The sequence below is a fragment of the Macrotis lagotis genome, chromosome 1 (assembly GCF_037893015.1).
Source record: "Macrotis lagotis isolate mMagLag1 chromosome 1, bilby.v1.9.chrom.fasta, whole genome shotgun sequence".
Lineage (NCBI taxonomy): Eukaryota > Metazoa > Chordata > Mammalia > Peramelemorphia > Peramelidae > Macrotis > Macrotis lagotis.
In genome coordinates, this window is record NC_133658.1 from 34,945,367 (window position 1) to 34,960,195 (window position 14,829).

The following is a 14,829-nucleotide window of genomic DNA, read 5'->3' on the forward strand; positions in this document are numbered from 1 at the left end:
AGTCCTGTCCCAGGGAGAGCAGAAGACCTCTGCGGTCTCCCCCCAACCCCCTTACCATCTGTAGGATTAGAGTTCGGACATGCAGGCTGGTTCTGCTGACTCCCACTGCAGGTTCTCACTGCAGGGCTGCTCGGAGGCTGGAGGCACTCACTGGTGTGGGGACCCCTTCCAGCTGTCCCTGATGGTCCCTGGGCCAAGAGGTCTGAAAACTGCCCCCTCTGCCACAGACCCAGGGGTCCACCCCAGCTGTGCTGTGGCTGCTCTGGGGCTTTTTCCAACCCCTGGTCCCTGTGGAACAGACCTTTCCTGCATAACTTCTAAGTTGTCTTGGACTGGGAAATTATATCACTCAGTCTTTCTGTGGGTTCTGCCCCTCTAAATTTTGGCTAGAGTCTTAATTTGATGGCTTTTGGAATTTTTTGAGGGGAATGAGCTTCTGGGAATTCCTGCCTTCATGCTGCTGTCTTGGCTCAACCCAAATAATTGATTTCTTATGGTAATTGAGGGCCTTTATCCATATTGAGCACTAAGCTATTGTTTGCTGCCTTTTTATATTGTAAAATATGTTTCATGGACATAGTCTTGCCTCTGAATCAGTAGAAGCAGCTTTGTCACAGACTTTGAGATCCAGTGTTGCTAGGATCTTTCTTTCTCAATTCTTTTCTTTTTTGCAAGTTTTTTTTATTTTATATAAATACAAAATTAAAAAAAAAAAACACTGCCATGAACACAGCAGACCACAAGGGAGGATTCAATATAAAACAATAAATTTCCATTTCAAGAAAACCTGCACCATAAATAATACAATGTTGTTTTCAAATGCTTCCCTGTTGGTTTTATTTTGTTCTCCATTATGTACTTTTTGCTTTTTTTCCCCCTTCCCTCCCCCTCCATTCTAAAAAAGACTATAATTAAGCATGGGTATATACATATATATAAACATATGCATACTATACACATATACGTAAGACTATACCATGCTTACTTACTCCAATCATCTGTTTCTCTGGAGGCAGAAAGCAAGTTCCTTCACAAGTCCCAAGGCTTTCCATGTTTTTCTAAATCAACAGCTCATCATTTCCTACATCACAACAAGATTCCTTTCTAGATTCAAACAGCATTTTCCTTCATAGGATCTTTTCAGGCTAATTTGGTTATTTATAATAGAATGACTTGGCTGCTCAAAGTTGTTGTTACAACAGTGCTGTTGTTACTATATACAATGTTCTCTTAGTTCTGCGTATTTCACTCTTCATTATTTTGTGGAAATCCTCTCCTGATGCTTTTCTAAAATCATCACTTTTACAGAAGAGTAACATATTTCATCATGAGCATATATCACAGTTTGTTTAGCCATTCACCAAATGACAAAATATCCCTGCAATTTTCAGTTCTTTGCCACCACAAAGCTGCTACAAATATTTTAGAAAATGTAGGTTCTTTTCTGTTTTCCCTTATTATCTTGGGGAAAAGATCTAATGGTAGCATTGCTGGGTCAAAAGGTATGGGTAGTTTAATTATTTGGGAATAATTCCAAATGTCGCTACAAATGTTTGGATCACCTTACAGATCCACCAACAATGAATTAAGGTTCCAATTTTTCCACATCTTGCCAACATTTGCCACTTTTCCTCTTCTTTCATTCCAGCCAAACTGATAGGTATAAAATGATATCTCAAGGTTGTTTTAATTTGTATTTCTCTAATCAATAATGATTTTGAGTATTTTTCATGTGACTATAAATTGTTTTGATTTCTTCATCGGAAAACTGCCATTCACGTTCTTTGAATAATTCCTTTTTCATAATTTTCCTTGAGATTCTTCACTTTTTGTTCCTCCAGCTGAGGAGGAACATTTTATTTTTCTATTTTTACAGCACATTTTTTTACATTATTATTTTTTACATAAATTTTATTTATTTTACAGCACTATACAGCATAATATGATAATTTAATCCATAAGAATAGGCCAAGCTAACATAAAAAAAAATTTAGGTATGTCTTCATTTCTGCAAAGGGAATTTTTCTATTTGAATTTATATGATATTTTAGGTAGATAAACTCAATATTTCATATCTATATGATTATTTGGAAAGGAATTTCCCTTTTCCTGATGAGTTTCATTATTAATAGACAGTAATACTGATTTATGTAAAATTATTTTTTATCCTGCAAGTTTGATGTTATTATTTTCATTTTTAGTTAAATTCTCTAGCATTCTAAAGTATGCCATAATGTCACATGCAAAAGCCAATGCCTTTTTTCTATTATAACTTCATCTAACATTTATGACACTATACTAAATGAAAAAAGTTTTATTCCTGATATTACACAAAAATTCTTTTTTTTTATTCCTCATTACATATAATGGTAGCTCTTAAGTTTTAATTAATATTGACCACATTAAGGAAAAGTTGTTTATTCCTATACTTTTTTTTTTTAGTTTTCTGCAAGGCAAATGGGGTTAAGTGGCTTGCCCAAGGCCACACAGCTAGGTAATTATTAAGTGTCTGAGGCCAGATTTGAACTCAAGTACTACTGACTGCAGGGCTGGTGCTCTATCCACTGTGCCACCTAGCCACCCCCATTTTTGTATTTTTAATAAAAATAGGTGTTATAATCTGCCAAGAATTTTTGCTGAATCTATTGACATAATTGTAATCTTAATAGTTTTATTATTAATATAGTTTATGATGTTTATAGCTTCCTATATTGAATCAACACTGAATTCTTGCTGTAAGTTCAACTTGGTTATAATGTATATTTGTGTCTTTATATATTGATAGGTAGATAGATAAAATTCTTTTAACTATGTTAAGGTAGACTGCTGATATGTACTATGTTTGTGTCAATATTTCTTTCTCTGCAGTTTAGATTAATTTTTTTTATTTTGAGAATAATTTAATCTAAAATTCCTCCTTTCCCTTAATTTTTCAAACAGTTTATGTAATATCAGAATCGATTGTTTGGTGATAATGTGATAAAATCTACTTATAAATTAGTCTAGTCCTGGGATGTTTTTCTTTGAGTATTCATGACTTCTTTAATGTCTTTTCCTGAAATTAGATTATTTAAATTCTCTATTTCTTGTTCTATTACATATTTTGTCTTACTGTGTTCTGTGATATCAGGATCTGAGAGGACCTTGTTTCTTCTCCTGATATTAGAATATAACACTCATCCTTGTTTTGTTCCTTCCAATTCCTCAATTTACCTTCCTTCTTCCTTTTCAGGATCTCTTTCCACCACACCACAGAAGCCTCAGTACCTGAATTTTAAGATAAAAAACCCAAGCTAGCCACACCTTTTTAGTAATGGGGTTAAGTGACTTGCCCAAGATCACACAGCTAGGCAATTATTGTCTGAGACTGGATTGAACTCTGGTACTCCCGAGTCCAGGGCCAGTGCTCTATCCACTGCCCCCCCAGCTGCCCCCTAGCCACATCTTTATCTAGACTCTCCCTCATGCCCCTGTCTGGCTATCTTTCTCCCCCCCCCATTAGAATGCCAGCTCCCTAAGGATGGTGGCATTATATGGATTTCTGTTTGCACTTGTATTTCTGCATTTAACCCTAGACCTGGCAAACAGTAAGCATCTGTTGACTGTGTTTCCATTTCAAATTTCCTCTTTGATAATCTTTTCAGCAGGAATTCCTCAATAGGGCATGCCACTGTTAAAGTCACTGTGTTTTGCAGGTAAGTTGCTCTTTGTCATCATTCTCAACCTGCCTCCCCGCCTCTAGGGTTGTGTACCAAGGTCCTCCCTCCTTTGGCGGTGGCTGCCAAATCTCACTTGTGCTGATGATGTCTCCTTGGTTCTTTGAACTGTCTCTCTGACTGCATAAGTCCTTTTTCCTTTGAGACCAGAATTTTTCAATTTGAACTAGGATGCTCCTAAAATTTCATTTTAAAGTTTCCTTTAGAAAATGAGTCATGGGGGGAGCAAGCTGACACAGTGGATAGAGCACCAGCCCTGGAGTAAGGAGGACCTGAGTTCAAATCTGAACTCAGTCACTTAATAATTGTCTAGCTGTGTGACCTTGGGCAAGTCACTTAACCCCACTGCCTTAAATAAATAAAATTTAAAAAAAATAGAAAATGAGACATAGTTCTACAAAGTTTTCCTTCAAAATTTCTTGAAACATGGTAGTTGTATTGTTGGTGGAGTTGTAAAGTGACCCAACCATTCTGGAGAACAATTTGGAACAAAACAAGTGCAATCCAACTGTGCATCCCTTTTGATCCAACAATACCACTACTGGGTCTGATTCCAAAGAGATCATGAGAAAGGGAAAAAACCCACATGTACAAGATTATTCACTGAAGCTGTTTTTATAGTGGTAAAGAATGAGAAATTGAAGGGACTCCATCAACTGGGGAATGGCTGAACAAGCTGTGATATATGAATGTGATGGATCCTTATTGTTCTGTAAGAAATCATGAGGGATGAGATTTCAGAAAAACCTGGAAAGACTTGCATGAATTCATACAGAGATGAGCAGAACCACAACACCCTAACAACAACATGGGTTGATGGTCAACCATGAAGGACTTGCTCATTTCAGCAGCACAACAATCAAAGACAATTCTAAAAGACTTGTGATGGAAAATGCCAAGAGAGAAGGAACTTTGGGGTTTAAATGAAGACCAAAGCTTATTATCTTCAATTTTTAAAAATTGTTTTATGTATTATGTCATTTTTCCCTAATGTTTTTTCCTTTCATCTGGATTTGATTCTTCTTTTACAGCATGATTAATATGGGTCTATGTTTAGTATGGTTACACACAGAGAGTCCATATTAGACTGCTTTCTGTTAGGGGGAGGGGGAGAAAAGGGAAGGAGGGAGAAAAATGTAAAACTCAAAACCTTGTAAAAAAATGGTTGTTGAAAACTACTGCTGCATATAGTTGGAAAAACACATAAATAAAATATTTAAATTAAAAAAAAAATCATGAGGGACGTTACTTCAGAAGTCCTGGACAGACTTGCATGAACTGATGCCAAGCCAAATGAGCAGAACCAGGAGATCATTGTACACAATAACTACAGCACTGTGTGATGGTCAACTCTGATGCACTTGCTCATTTCAGCAGCACAATAGTCAAAGAATATTCTAAGACTTAGGACGGAGAAGGAACTGTGGAGTCTGAATGCAGTCAGGCTTCTAAATTGTTGAATCCTCCCTCTCTCCAGATTCTCATTTCAATCATATTATGCTTTTTAAACTCCAGTTCCATTTCTTCCAAGACTGACCCGGTGGACAAGCTCTGTTTTCTTTAAGGTCTTGTTTGTAGACTTTTCAGAATAATTCTCTTCTTTTGGATCTCTGTCTTGGGCCCTCTCAAGCTCCTCCTTTGCTCCTTATTATCACCAACAGGTCTTTTTTTTCTCTGTTCAGAGAGTCACTTAGGTGGTAAATAAACAATCAACCAATCACTTACTATCTAATAAAACAGGATGGACCCTACTCTTGAGAAGGGCAGCTAAATGGCACCCCAATAGAGCACCAGGCCGAGAGTCAGGAAGAGTCAGCTCCGTCAGTTCAAATCTAGTCTTAGATACTTCCTAGCTGTGTGAGTCTGGAAAGTCATTTCACCCTGTGTCTCAGTTTCCTCATCTGTACAATGAGCTGGGGAAAGTGGCAAACCTTCTAGTTCCTTTTCCAAGAAAACCCCAAATGGGGTCATGGAGAGTTGGAAATAACTCATGAAGAGCTTTGATGACTATGAGAGGGGAGAAGAGGAGGGAAGAGGGAAGATAAATAAAGATGCGACCAGAGCAGGACCAAAGTCAGGCTGCTGCCACGGATGCAGAGCAGCCTGCCCTGGGAGCTGAAGTCCCAGGTGGCTAAGATTGCCATGGAGGAGCGCTGTGGGGAGTGTTTACAGGACTCCTTCCCACCTGGCTCCCACCTGTCCGCTCAATCACAGCCAGATCCCCTAGCTCCACCCTCACTCTGCATCAGTTCCTTCCTCCACACCAGACTTCTCTCCTCCCCACCCCCCATGCAAGTGCCCTCCCTTTCAAACCACCTTTTGTTTATTCTCTGTCTGGGCTGGTTATTCTTGCACAGGTCCAGTTATTCTTGCACAGGGCCATGTTCCCCCCCCCCCCAAGTAGAAGGGCTATGGCCTGGGCACAGGGCCTGTTTCCCTTCAAAATTTCCCTCGCATAGGAGCACTTCTTCTGACATGTTGACTAACTGGTGCACTGCTGCAGGAGCTGGCAAGAGAAGGCAGGTGGCAGGCTCATCCATAAGGCTTCACTGAGCACTTGAACATCACAATCTCCTGGGAGCCCCCAGCACTCCTGAGAGAGGGGCCAGGGCTATGATCCTGGCCATGGGACAGCTGAGGAAGCCTCTTCCAATAGGGGTGACGGAGGGGTGACATAAGAGAGGGGAGAGACACAAGCCCTCAGGCTCTCCCAAATGCCACTGGCCTCAGCACCAACAATTCTCACCCTCCAACAAACCCCTCCTCTCCAGTCTAACTACATGAATCACGCTCAGAGACTCCACTTTCTAACCAAAATAGACCGTGATCTGCTCCCCAAACTCAATATGCTTAGAATGTCTGCAATCCTTAGAAAGTGATATGGTTAACATTTATTTTGGATGTCTGGGATTTTTGCCTTCTGCCTCTATTCAAGTGAATATACTAAGGAATACTGACCAGCCCTGGAATCAGGAGGACCTGAGTTCAAATCTGCTCTCAGATATTTAATACCTAGCTGTGTGACTTTGGGCAAATCACTTAACCCCATGACCTTGCCAAAAACAAACAGAAACAAAAGGAATACCAACCTCAAAGATCAATTTAAAAACTTAAAAAATTTTCTTCCCTATAATAATTTATTATTCTATAGACTAGGTACTTCTACTATTTAGCAATAATAGTATTTTTATTTGATATCTTTTTCAACCTTTACTATTAATACTGCTTTAAGGACTACAGAAAAAAAACTTCCCTTAACAGCTGTGTGGAGTAGGTATTGTGAGCAATAAGACAGATGAGGAAACAGAGGTGTCAGAGCAACTACTGTGGGAATATCATCAAAGGCCTAGAAACATGATCGCTGACACGGTCTCACCCATTACATGGTACATCAGATGTCAGTACCATGTACAATGTTATGTTTATAAATGGATGAGAAATCAATGTTTGACAACTGGATTCAAGTTATTTTGGACTTCACAGTACAACAAACCTTCTATTTTCAGATAATGGCCAAGGATATATACAATGTTCTAACTAATTAATAGATTTAAGGGTGATTAAGCATTTTATATGAATTTTATTAAAAAGTATCCAACTCTTAACAAGTTTTTAATAGGTAGTTTCAAAAACATTTCCTATGAGGATCTATATAAATAGCATCCTTTGATAAAAAGGACATTCCTATCCAATGCACATTTCCAACTCCTGTCCTCATCCACTCATTCTACCAGTTTTTTTTTCAGCAACACTTGGGAATATCTTGCCTCAATTACCAAGCCATTTCTTATCCCAAGATTTTTACAAGCAGGAATGTGATAACAGCTTCACAAGCACAGGGCCTACTATGGGAGGCCCGATAGCGTTCTGTCTTGCTTTTCTGGCCAAGCCGAGATCAATAATGAGCAGGATAATATGGGCGCCCAAACAGAGGCTGCCCCCGTGGGCTCTGTGAGAAGCATCCGTTCCCTTTACACACTGCTGGTCAGACCTCTGGAGAGGACTGGACACAGCAGTTTAAGAAGAGGAGAAGACGCAGAGTGGCCGTGAAAGCAGTCTTCAAAGGCTGCAGGGCCGTCTGGTGGAGGAGGGGTTAGGCTCCTGCTCGCCAGGCCTAGGTAGATGGGGGAAGAAGCTGGGCTTCCTCACAAACAGAACTGTCCAGAACTAGATCCAGCTGCCTCAGGAGGGGTCCCCGGGATAGTTGAGAGGCTTGTCAGGGGGACAGGAGGGATTTCATCTCTAAAAATCTTAAATCTCCTGTATTGAGAATATAATATCCTCAAATTACAACCAAGCTATCTATGAAAATTTAGATCCTGATTTCTGTACAGTTTCAGAAACTGAGGTAAACAGGGTTAAGTGAGTGCCTAGGGTCACACAGCTAGCAAATATCTGAGGCTGGATTTGAATTCACAAAGATGAGTCTTCCTGATTTGAGACCCAACACTGTCCACTGAGCCACTTAGCTGCCTAGCTAGGTAGTACAATAGAGCACCAGCCCTAGAGTCAGGAAGACCTGAGTTCAAATCTGACCTCAGACATTTGACACTTAGTTGGGTGACCATGGACAAGTCACTTAATTCTGATGGTCCTGATTCATATCTGGCCACTGGACCTAGATGGTTCTGCAGGAGAAAGTGAGGCCCCCACACTCAAATCCAATTCACTTGCTTCTCATGGTATCTCCTCCCTGATGTCATGATCTTCAAGAACAGAGAACAAACAACAACATCATCATCATCATCATCATCATCAAATAATTTAGTTGAAAAAAATTATCCGGCATTCTTTTTTATTCATGCACATAAAATTGTTTCATTTAAATTCTACAAAAGGCTTACTTACAAAGTAAGTTTCTTTTTTCCTCTTTTTATCCATTAGACAAAATTCAAAGCTTCTCTGAATTTATTTCTTCATTTTTCTAATACCCAACATACACAAAAAAATTAACAAAATACATCTCCAAGTATTCTGGCAAGGAATTTTTGTCATATTATTATACACCAATATAAAACTTACGAATCAGGGTTAAGAATGAGTAAAAAAGGCAATATCATTTACCTCGTATTTGCCTGTCAACCACTCTCATTTCTTTTCTGATCTTCAGTGACCATTCATTGACCTGAAGTGGGGAAAAAACCTACCATGAGATGCTATACTAGACAGGTCATTAATTTTCTAAAATGGAGTATGAATATTAAATTATTTTGCATGAAGATGACCCTATGGGTGGTACATACATAAGATCATTTTTCAAGTAAAAGCTTTAATAACAAATTACAGTTCTTTTCCGGTACTCTTTTTTATTCACCTAATAACACAAAGCCAAAAATGGATTAAAGGGATCTTTCACATAGAGATATAACTCAATCCTGGAAACTATTCCTTTTTAAATTATCACACAAGTTTTTCAAACAATCTCAGACCTAGCACTAGAAGGAATCTTTTAAGTCATCTAGTCTCTCATTTTATATGAGTAAAGTGAGTTCCAAAGAGATTAAATGATCACCCAAGAGAAAACAGATGGTCAAAGTAGAACTGGTATTCAAACCCAGGCTTCCTAACTTAAAACCATAAGTCACTGTGAGAAAATCCCAAATTTTAGGATGGTTCTTTATTCACTAATATTAAAATAGAGATACAAATCCCAAGAGCTCTGAGACTTTGCCAAATTCCACAAACTGACAAACATGACAAAAGAATGGACAGAGACTCCAGTGCCCACACCCATGCTCAGCTATCTGGGGCTGGGCCTCTCCTTGCCCCTACTGCAGGATGACCCAGCCAGGCTTCACTTTCCTTCCTCCTCTGCACAGGCTGCTTGCCAGGAACCTCAGCGCCTGCACCCAAACAACTCCACCGCCTATGAGACTCACCTGTTCTCCACCCATCATCCCTGTAGTTTTCTGACCCAAAGTCCTTTTTTGGTCTCAAGGTATGGAAGGAAACATACATTTCAGGACAAGGAAAATATCTTTATTTTCCTTGATTCTATCTGTATGTTGCAAAGGGGAGGAAAATACACAGTGCTCCTTGCTGCCCACCATTCCCCTATTTGTGAGGTTGCTCCAATTAGGATGTAAGCTCCTTAAGAGCAGAAACCAATCTCGCTTTTGTATTTGTGTCCCCATATCATTGTGGTTGCTCAATTGTATCTAACTCTCTAAGTTTCTCTTGGCAGAGATAATGGTTTGTCACTTCCTTCTCCAGCTCATTTTACAAATGAGGAAACTGAGGTAAATGGGGTGAAGTGACATAGCTACTAAAAGTCTGAGGTCAGATTTGAATCCAGGTCTTCTTGACTCCAGACCAGGCCAGGACAGGGACTCTATCTATCTATACACTATGCCACCTAGCTGCCCATATGCCCAGCTCAGCAGAGATAAAAATAAATTCTTTGTTATTCATTCATTTATCCTGGAAAGCAGTTTAGAATTATGCTAAGAAAATGGCTAAAATGTCTCATCTGTCTGACTCGGGAAGAGACATGTAGAGGACAAAGGTCCTCATATTCCAAAAGATTCACAGCAGTACTTTTTATGGTAATAAAGAAACAAAAACAAAGTAAAGATTTGTGGATTTACTAAACAAATTGTGGTACCTGACTATAATGGAATATTAGTGTACCACAAGAAACAAAGAAGGTGAAGATTTGAGAAAAGCATGGGAAGACATCTACAAACTAATGAAGAGGGAGGTGAGTAAAGGCAGGAAAATCACAGGCAAAAACTCTAACAGAAAAAACACTAGAGATGAGGAAACTGGGGCCCAGAGAGTTTAGACTTGCCTAGGGTCACCCTGCAAAGAAGGGTCTGAGCCTGGACTTGAACCCAGGCCTCCCTTGAGCCTCAGACCCTCTGGGTACAAGGCTTGCTTCACAGGGTGACTTAAGCTCTGGTGAATGACTGTTTGGGCATGTTGTGCTGAATCTCCCCCATCAGTCCCTGGCAGACCCCTGCCCAGGCTGCGGCGTCTGATCAATCTTCCTGTCTCACACCAAGAGAATCCCTGGCTTCCATCAGGGATCAGTGTGGGTGCCACACCTCCTAAGGGAGGCTTTTTTCTGATTTCCCCCCACCCAACTGTCTACCTCTCTATGCAAGTGTTCTGTCTAAAGGTCCTTGTGAAGGCTGGGGATGGGTCCTTTGGTCTTCATTGTCTGGCTCCCGTTTTCTACTTTCAAGCTAAAATACACTATTGACCGTTCTCTGAAATTCACCTGCCCTTTTCTGCCTCCTGACTCTTGCACACAGGGCCCCCATGCCTGGAATAGTCTTTCCCCCAAAGCTCAGAAGCTCTTCCCTTCCTGAGAGGTGCCCCTGAAGTCTTCCCTTGTTGCTCAAGTCTCAGTGGTCTCTGGTCCTCTCCTAGTTTTCCCTACTAGATTCCTTCTCTGAGAGAGGGCAGGGAGGGGGCCAATGCCAATGCCCTGGAAAGAGGTCCTTAATAAATGTTCATTGAATTCTGCAACTTCTGGCCTTAAAAATTTTCAATGGTTTCCAAATAAATAATTTCTAAACTCAGGACACTCAAGCCCTTCCAAATTCTACCATGAACTTACCTTGTCATCCTTTCCTTTAAGCCCCCAAAACTGCTCTCCATAAGACATTTACTATAAGAGTCAAACAAAATTGATAGGCACCCCCCCAAAATTCCTTCCTATTTCCTAATCAAACTATTATTTCCACCAAAGTCTCCCAGTATTTGTCTACAGACAAACATAGTACCTTACAGATTCTCAATTATTTTCATTCTCAGATCTCTTGGCTTTATAAAGAGTAAATTTCCCAAACTCCATAAAGATACTCTAAAGTTTATTATTAACAATAATAACTAGCAAAAACTAAATTTTACAAAATGCTTTCTACATGGCTTTTGATTCTCACAATGACCCTCAGCTCTGCAGTACAGTGGATAGAGCACTAGCCCTGGAGTCAGGAGGACCTGCGTTCCAATCCGGCCTCAGACACTTCATAATGACCTAGCTGAGCGGCTTTGGGCAAGCCACTTAACCCCATGGCCTTGCCAAAAAACCTGATTAACAAAAAGAAAAAAAGAAAAAAGAAAAATAAGAAATTGAGGCTGGGGGAAGGTTGAATTAACTTGCTCAGGGTTACGCAGCTGGTACAAGGTGATTATTCTACCCCAGCCCTCTCTCCATAGCGGCCACTCTAAGTAGGCCAGGAGGGAAAACTCTTGTCTTAACTATTCTGTTGGACCTGATCAGCCCAGACATCTCCCACTTCTCTCAACTCCTCCAATGCTTCCTTAGATTATATGTCTTCACATATGTCTAAATTATCTTCTCTAACTCTCCTCTGTTGAACTTTTCACGAAGTCAGCTCTTTGAGGAAACTTTCCTTGACTGTAGCAGTACATAAGATGCTTTCATTTTTCTTCCTGAAACTTAGCATATTGCTTTGTTAGCCTCTCAAGTCTTTCACAACATCAAGGATGCTTCCAAAGTCGTCGTGTGGTATCCATTAAAGCCACATCTTTCAAATGGACTGCCAGATCCACGAGGGCAGAGTTTTATTAGTGCTGTGGCTTGGGCACCTAAGCGGTGGGCTCTCCTCAGAGCAGGTTTGCAGTCAATGTCTCTTGACTTGAGCAGAGCCTTGTCTTGCTCCCCTCCAGGATTTGCCCATAGCAAGCAGTGGTCTGCTTGGTGAGGGGAAGAATAAGTAGCCAAAAGGCTGTGCAGAAAGCCACTAAGCAGCCTCTCAATCTCCTTCTGCTTTCATTTTCCTGCTGGCAAGAGAAGGTAAAGGGCCCGTTCGATGCAGAGTTCAGACAGGTAATCAACTTGCTGGGACAATCCACGTCACAAGAGCTGAACAGGATGAACCAGTTTTTTCTCAGGGCTCATTACCACCCCTTGGCCAAGCCCGGTATCTGACCTTGGTGGACATTTATTAGGTGGCTGCTCTTCACCAAGCAAGAGCTAAGCCAGCCCTGGGGATACAAAGGGAGTCAACAACAAGGCTTGCCCTCAAGGAGCTTGTGTTGGAGCCCAATGACAACACTTACAGGGGGAGAGAGAGAGAGAGAGAGAGAGAGAGAGAGAGAGAGAGAGAGAGAGAGAGTAGAGAAGCAGAGCTGGACACAACCAGCTTGGGGGGAGCAGGACAAGCCTCCTGAAGAAAGTGAAGTTTAAGCTGAGCCTGAAAAAAGACCAGGAAATTAAGAAGGGGAGGTGAGGGGCACAAAGTCACCAGGGAGCAAGGGCCCTGAGGCGGGAGGTGGAGGCAGGGGTGGGGGAAGGCCCAGGAGACTCACAAAGACTGGAAGGCCTGGGTGAGGGGGCTGCCCTGGGGCTGTGGGAAGGGTTGGTGGCAAGCTGTGAGGACTGCAAGAGGCCTGAGCACAAACTTCGAGAAGCTTGATGAGTGAGGTCTGCAGGGCTGGGTGGTGGGTGGCTTGAAGAATGGTAGGGGTCTCAGCAGCAAGGGAGAAGCTGAGAGTGGACAACTGAGCTTGAGGGCCCTGGGGCTTGTCAATGGATGTGACCTGAATAGAAATCCAGCAGGTGAATGACCACTGGAGTCAGAAAAACCCGAGTGCAAATCCTGCCTCAGACACTTACTAGTTATATAACACTGGGCAAGTCATTTGAATCTCTAGCCTCAGTTTCCCCATCCGTAACAAAGAACGAGAGACCTCAATTTCACAGGGTCATTGCAAGGATACAATGAGAAAACGTGCATCAAGCACTAGAAAAATACCCGAGATTGTCATCATCAGAGCAAGCAGACCCTGTCCTGGGGGGCTTCCAGCGCCCTTCCCGGGCATTAGGGCCTGCCGGGGGCGGTGTCCCGGGGGCACGAGGTCATGCCCATGCCAAGGGGAAGAAGAAACGCAGGCGGGGACCCAGGCCAGACCCGGGGCCACTGCAGGATGGGGGGGCTCTCCCAGCCCCCCTCTCATCTGCAGCCCCTGAGGGTCTGCCTGACCTCCGCCCCCCCCAGGGTGGTTCTCGCTGGCCTGGGCGCCGGGTCCTGCGGGCATCATGGGCACGGACAAGGCGGCCCTGGAGTCTCCAAGGCCCCCGGTTCAAATCCTGCCTCACTGTGGCACCGGCCGCCTAGTCCTGGACAAGTCACTTCCCCCTGCCCTGGAGCCCCGCCCCGCCCCGGGCCCCGCCCTCCAGGCCCCGCCCCCGGGCCCCGCCCCGCCCGGGCCGTTCCAAGGCTGGGGGGGGGGGCGGGCCGTACCAACTCCGGGGGGCGCGGGCGGGGCGGAGCGGGCGGGGGAGGGGGCGCGGGCGGGGCGGGGGAGCCCGGGGGGCCGCGCGGGGCGGGCAGGCGCCTCGCTCCGGCCGGGGCGGAGAGGCCCCCGGGCTCCGCCGGCCCCCAGCCCCGGGCAGTGCCGCCCCGGGGGGAGAGGAGGGCTCCAACCGCCGCCGCCCCTCTTACCAGCTCCTTGGGCGGCTTCTCCTGCGTCTTGCCGAAGAGCCCCATGGCGCGCGCTGCCGTGCCGGCGCCTTCCGCCTCTGGTCGCCGGCGCCGCGGCCGCCTGGGCGGGGCCCCGGGACGGGCCCAGGAGCCGCTCCGGGAGGAGGAGGCGGCGGAGGAGGCGGCGGCGGCGGCCGGGGCTGTGCGCAGGCGCGCGGCGCAGGCGCACCCGGCGGGAGGCGGCGGCGCAGGCGCACCCGGCGGCGCGGGACCGGGAGGGAGCTCTGCGCGTGCGCGGCCGGCGGAGCCCCCCCCCCCCCGGGCCCCTCCGCCACGCGACGGTCATTTCCCGGGGACGGCGCGGGGCCCGAATGAGGTCCTCCTGGTGAGGTGACGGACGGAGGCGCGGGCCGGCCGCCGCCCCGGCCTCTCCGGCTCCGCGCCCGTGGGCCCGTCCGCCCCGTGTATGCGGGGGTCCGTGGGCCCCGCGTGTGCGGGCACCCCCGAGCTGGGCAGCGCGGCCCCGCCTGGGACTGGACGCCCCCAGAAGGCCGGGACGGGGAAGGCGGGGATGGTGCGGCTTGTCTGCGGGCGTCTGGCCCGCCTCTGGTCACAAAGCCGGAAAACAAGCCCTGGCCGGGCTGTGCCTCGGGAGACTTCGGGCAGGGCCGGCCCTGCCTCGCTTGCCCAGGGAAGCTGCGCTTCTGACCCGAGCT

General features: G+C 44.6%; 1 protein-coding gene across 7 annotated transcripts in view; it reads right to left on the minus strand.

The window, feature by feature from the left end:
• The window catches only part of CHMP3 (charged multivesicular body protein 3), a 46,177-nt gene extending 31,862 nt beyond the window's left edge, over positions 1 to 14,315 (minus strand). For 6 of the 7 annotated variants that reach the window (XR_012470802.1, XR_012470800.1, XR_012470807.1 and 3 more), the window contains exons 1-2: positions 14,135 to 14,275; positions 8,781 to 8,841 (exon numbers count right to left, since the gene is read on the minus strand). Coding sequence is in view for 2 of the 7 variants with exons in the window: in XM_074196953.1 (XP_074053054.1) it covers positions 8,781 to 8,841; positions 14,135 to 14,179 (106 nt within the window). In the remaining 5 variants the exon portion in view is untranslated. Of the gene's footprint in view, positions 1 to 8,780; positions 8,842 to 14,134 lie in introns of all 7 variants that reach the window. The other variant, XM_074196973.1, reaches the window with a different exon arrangement.
• Positions 14,316 to 14,829: the final 514 nt, after the last annotated feature.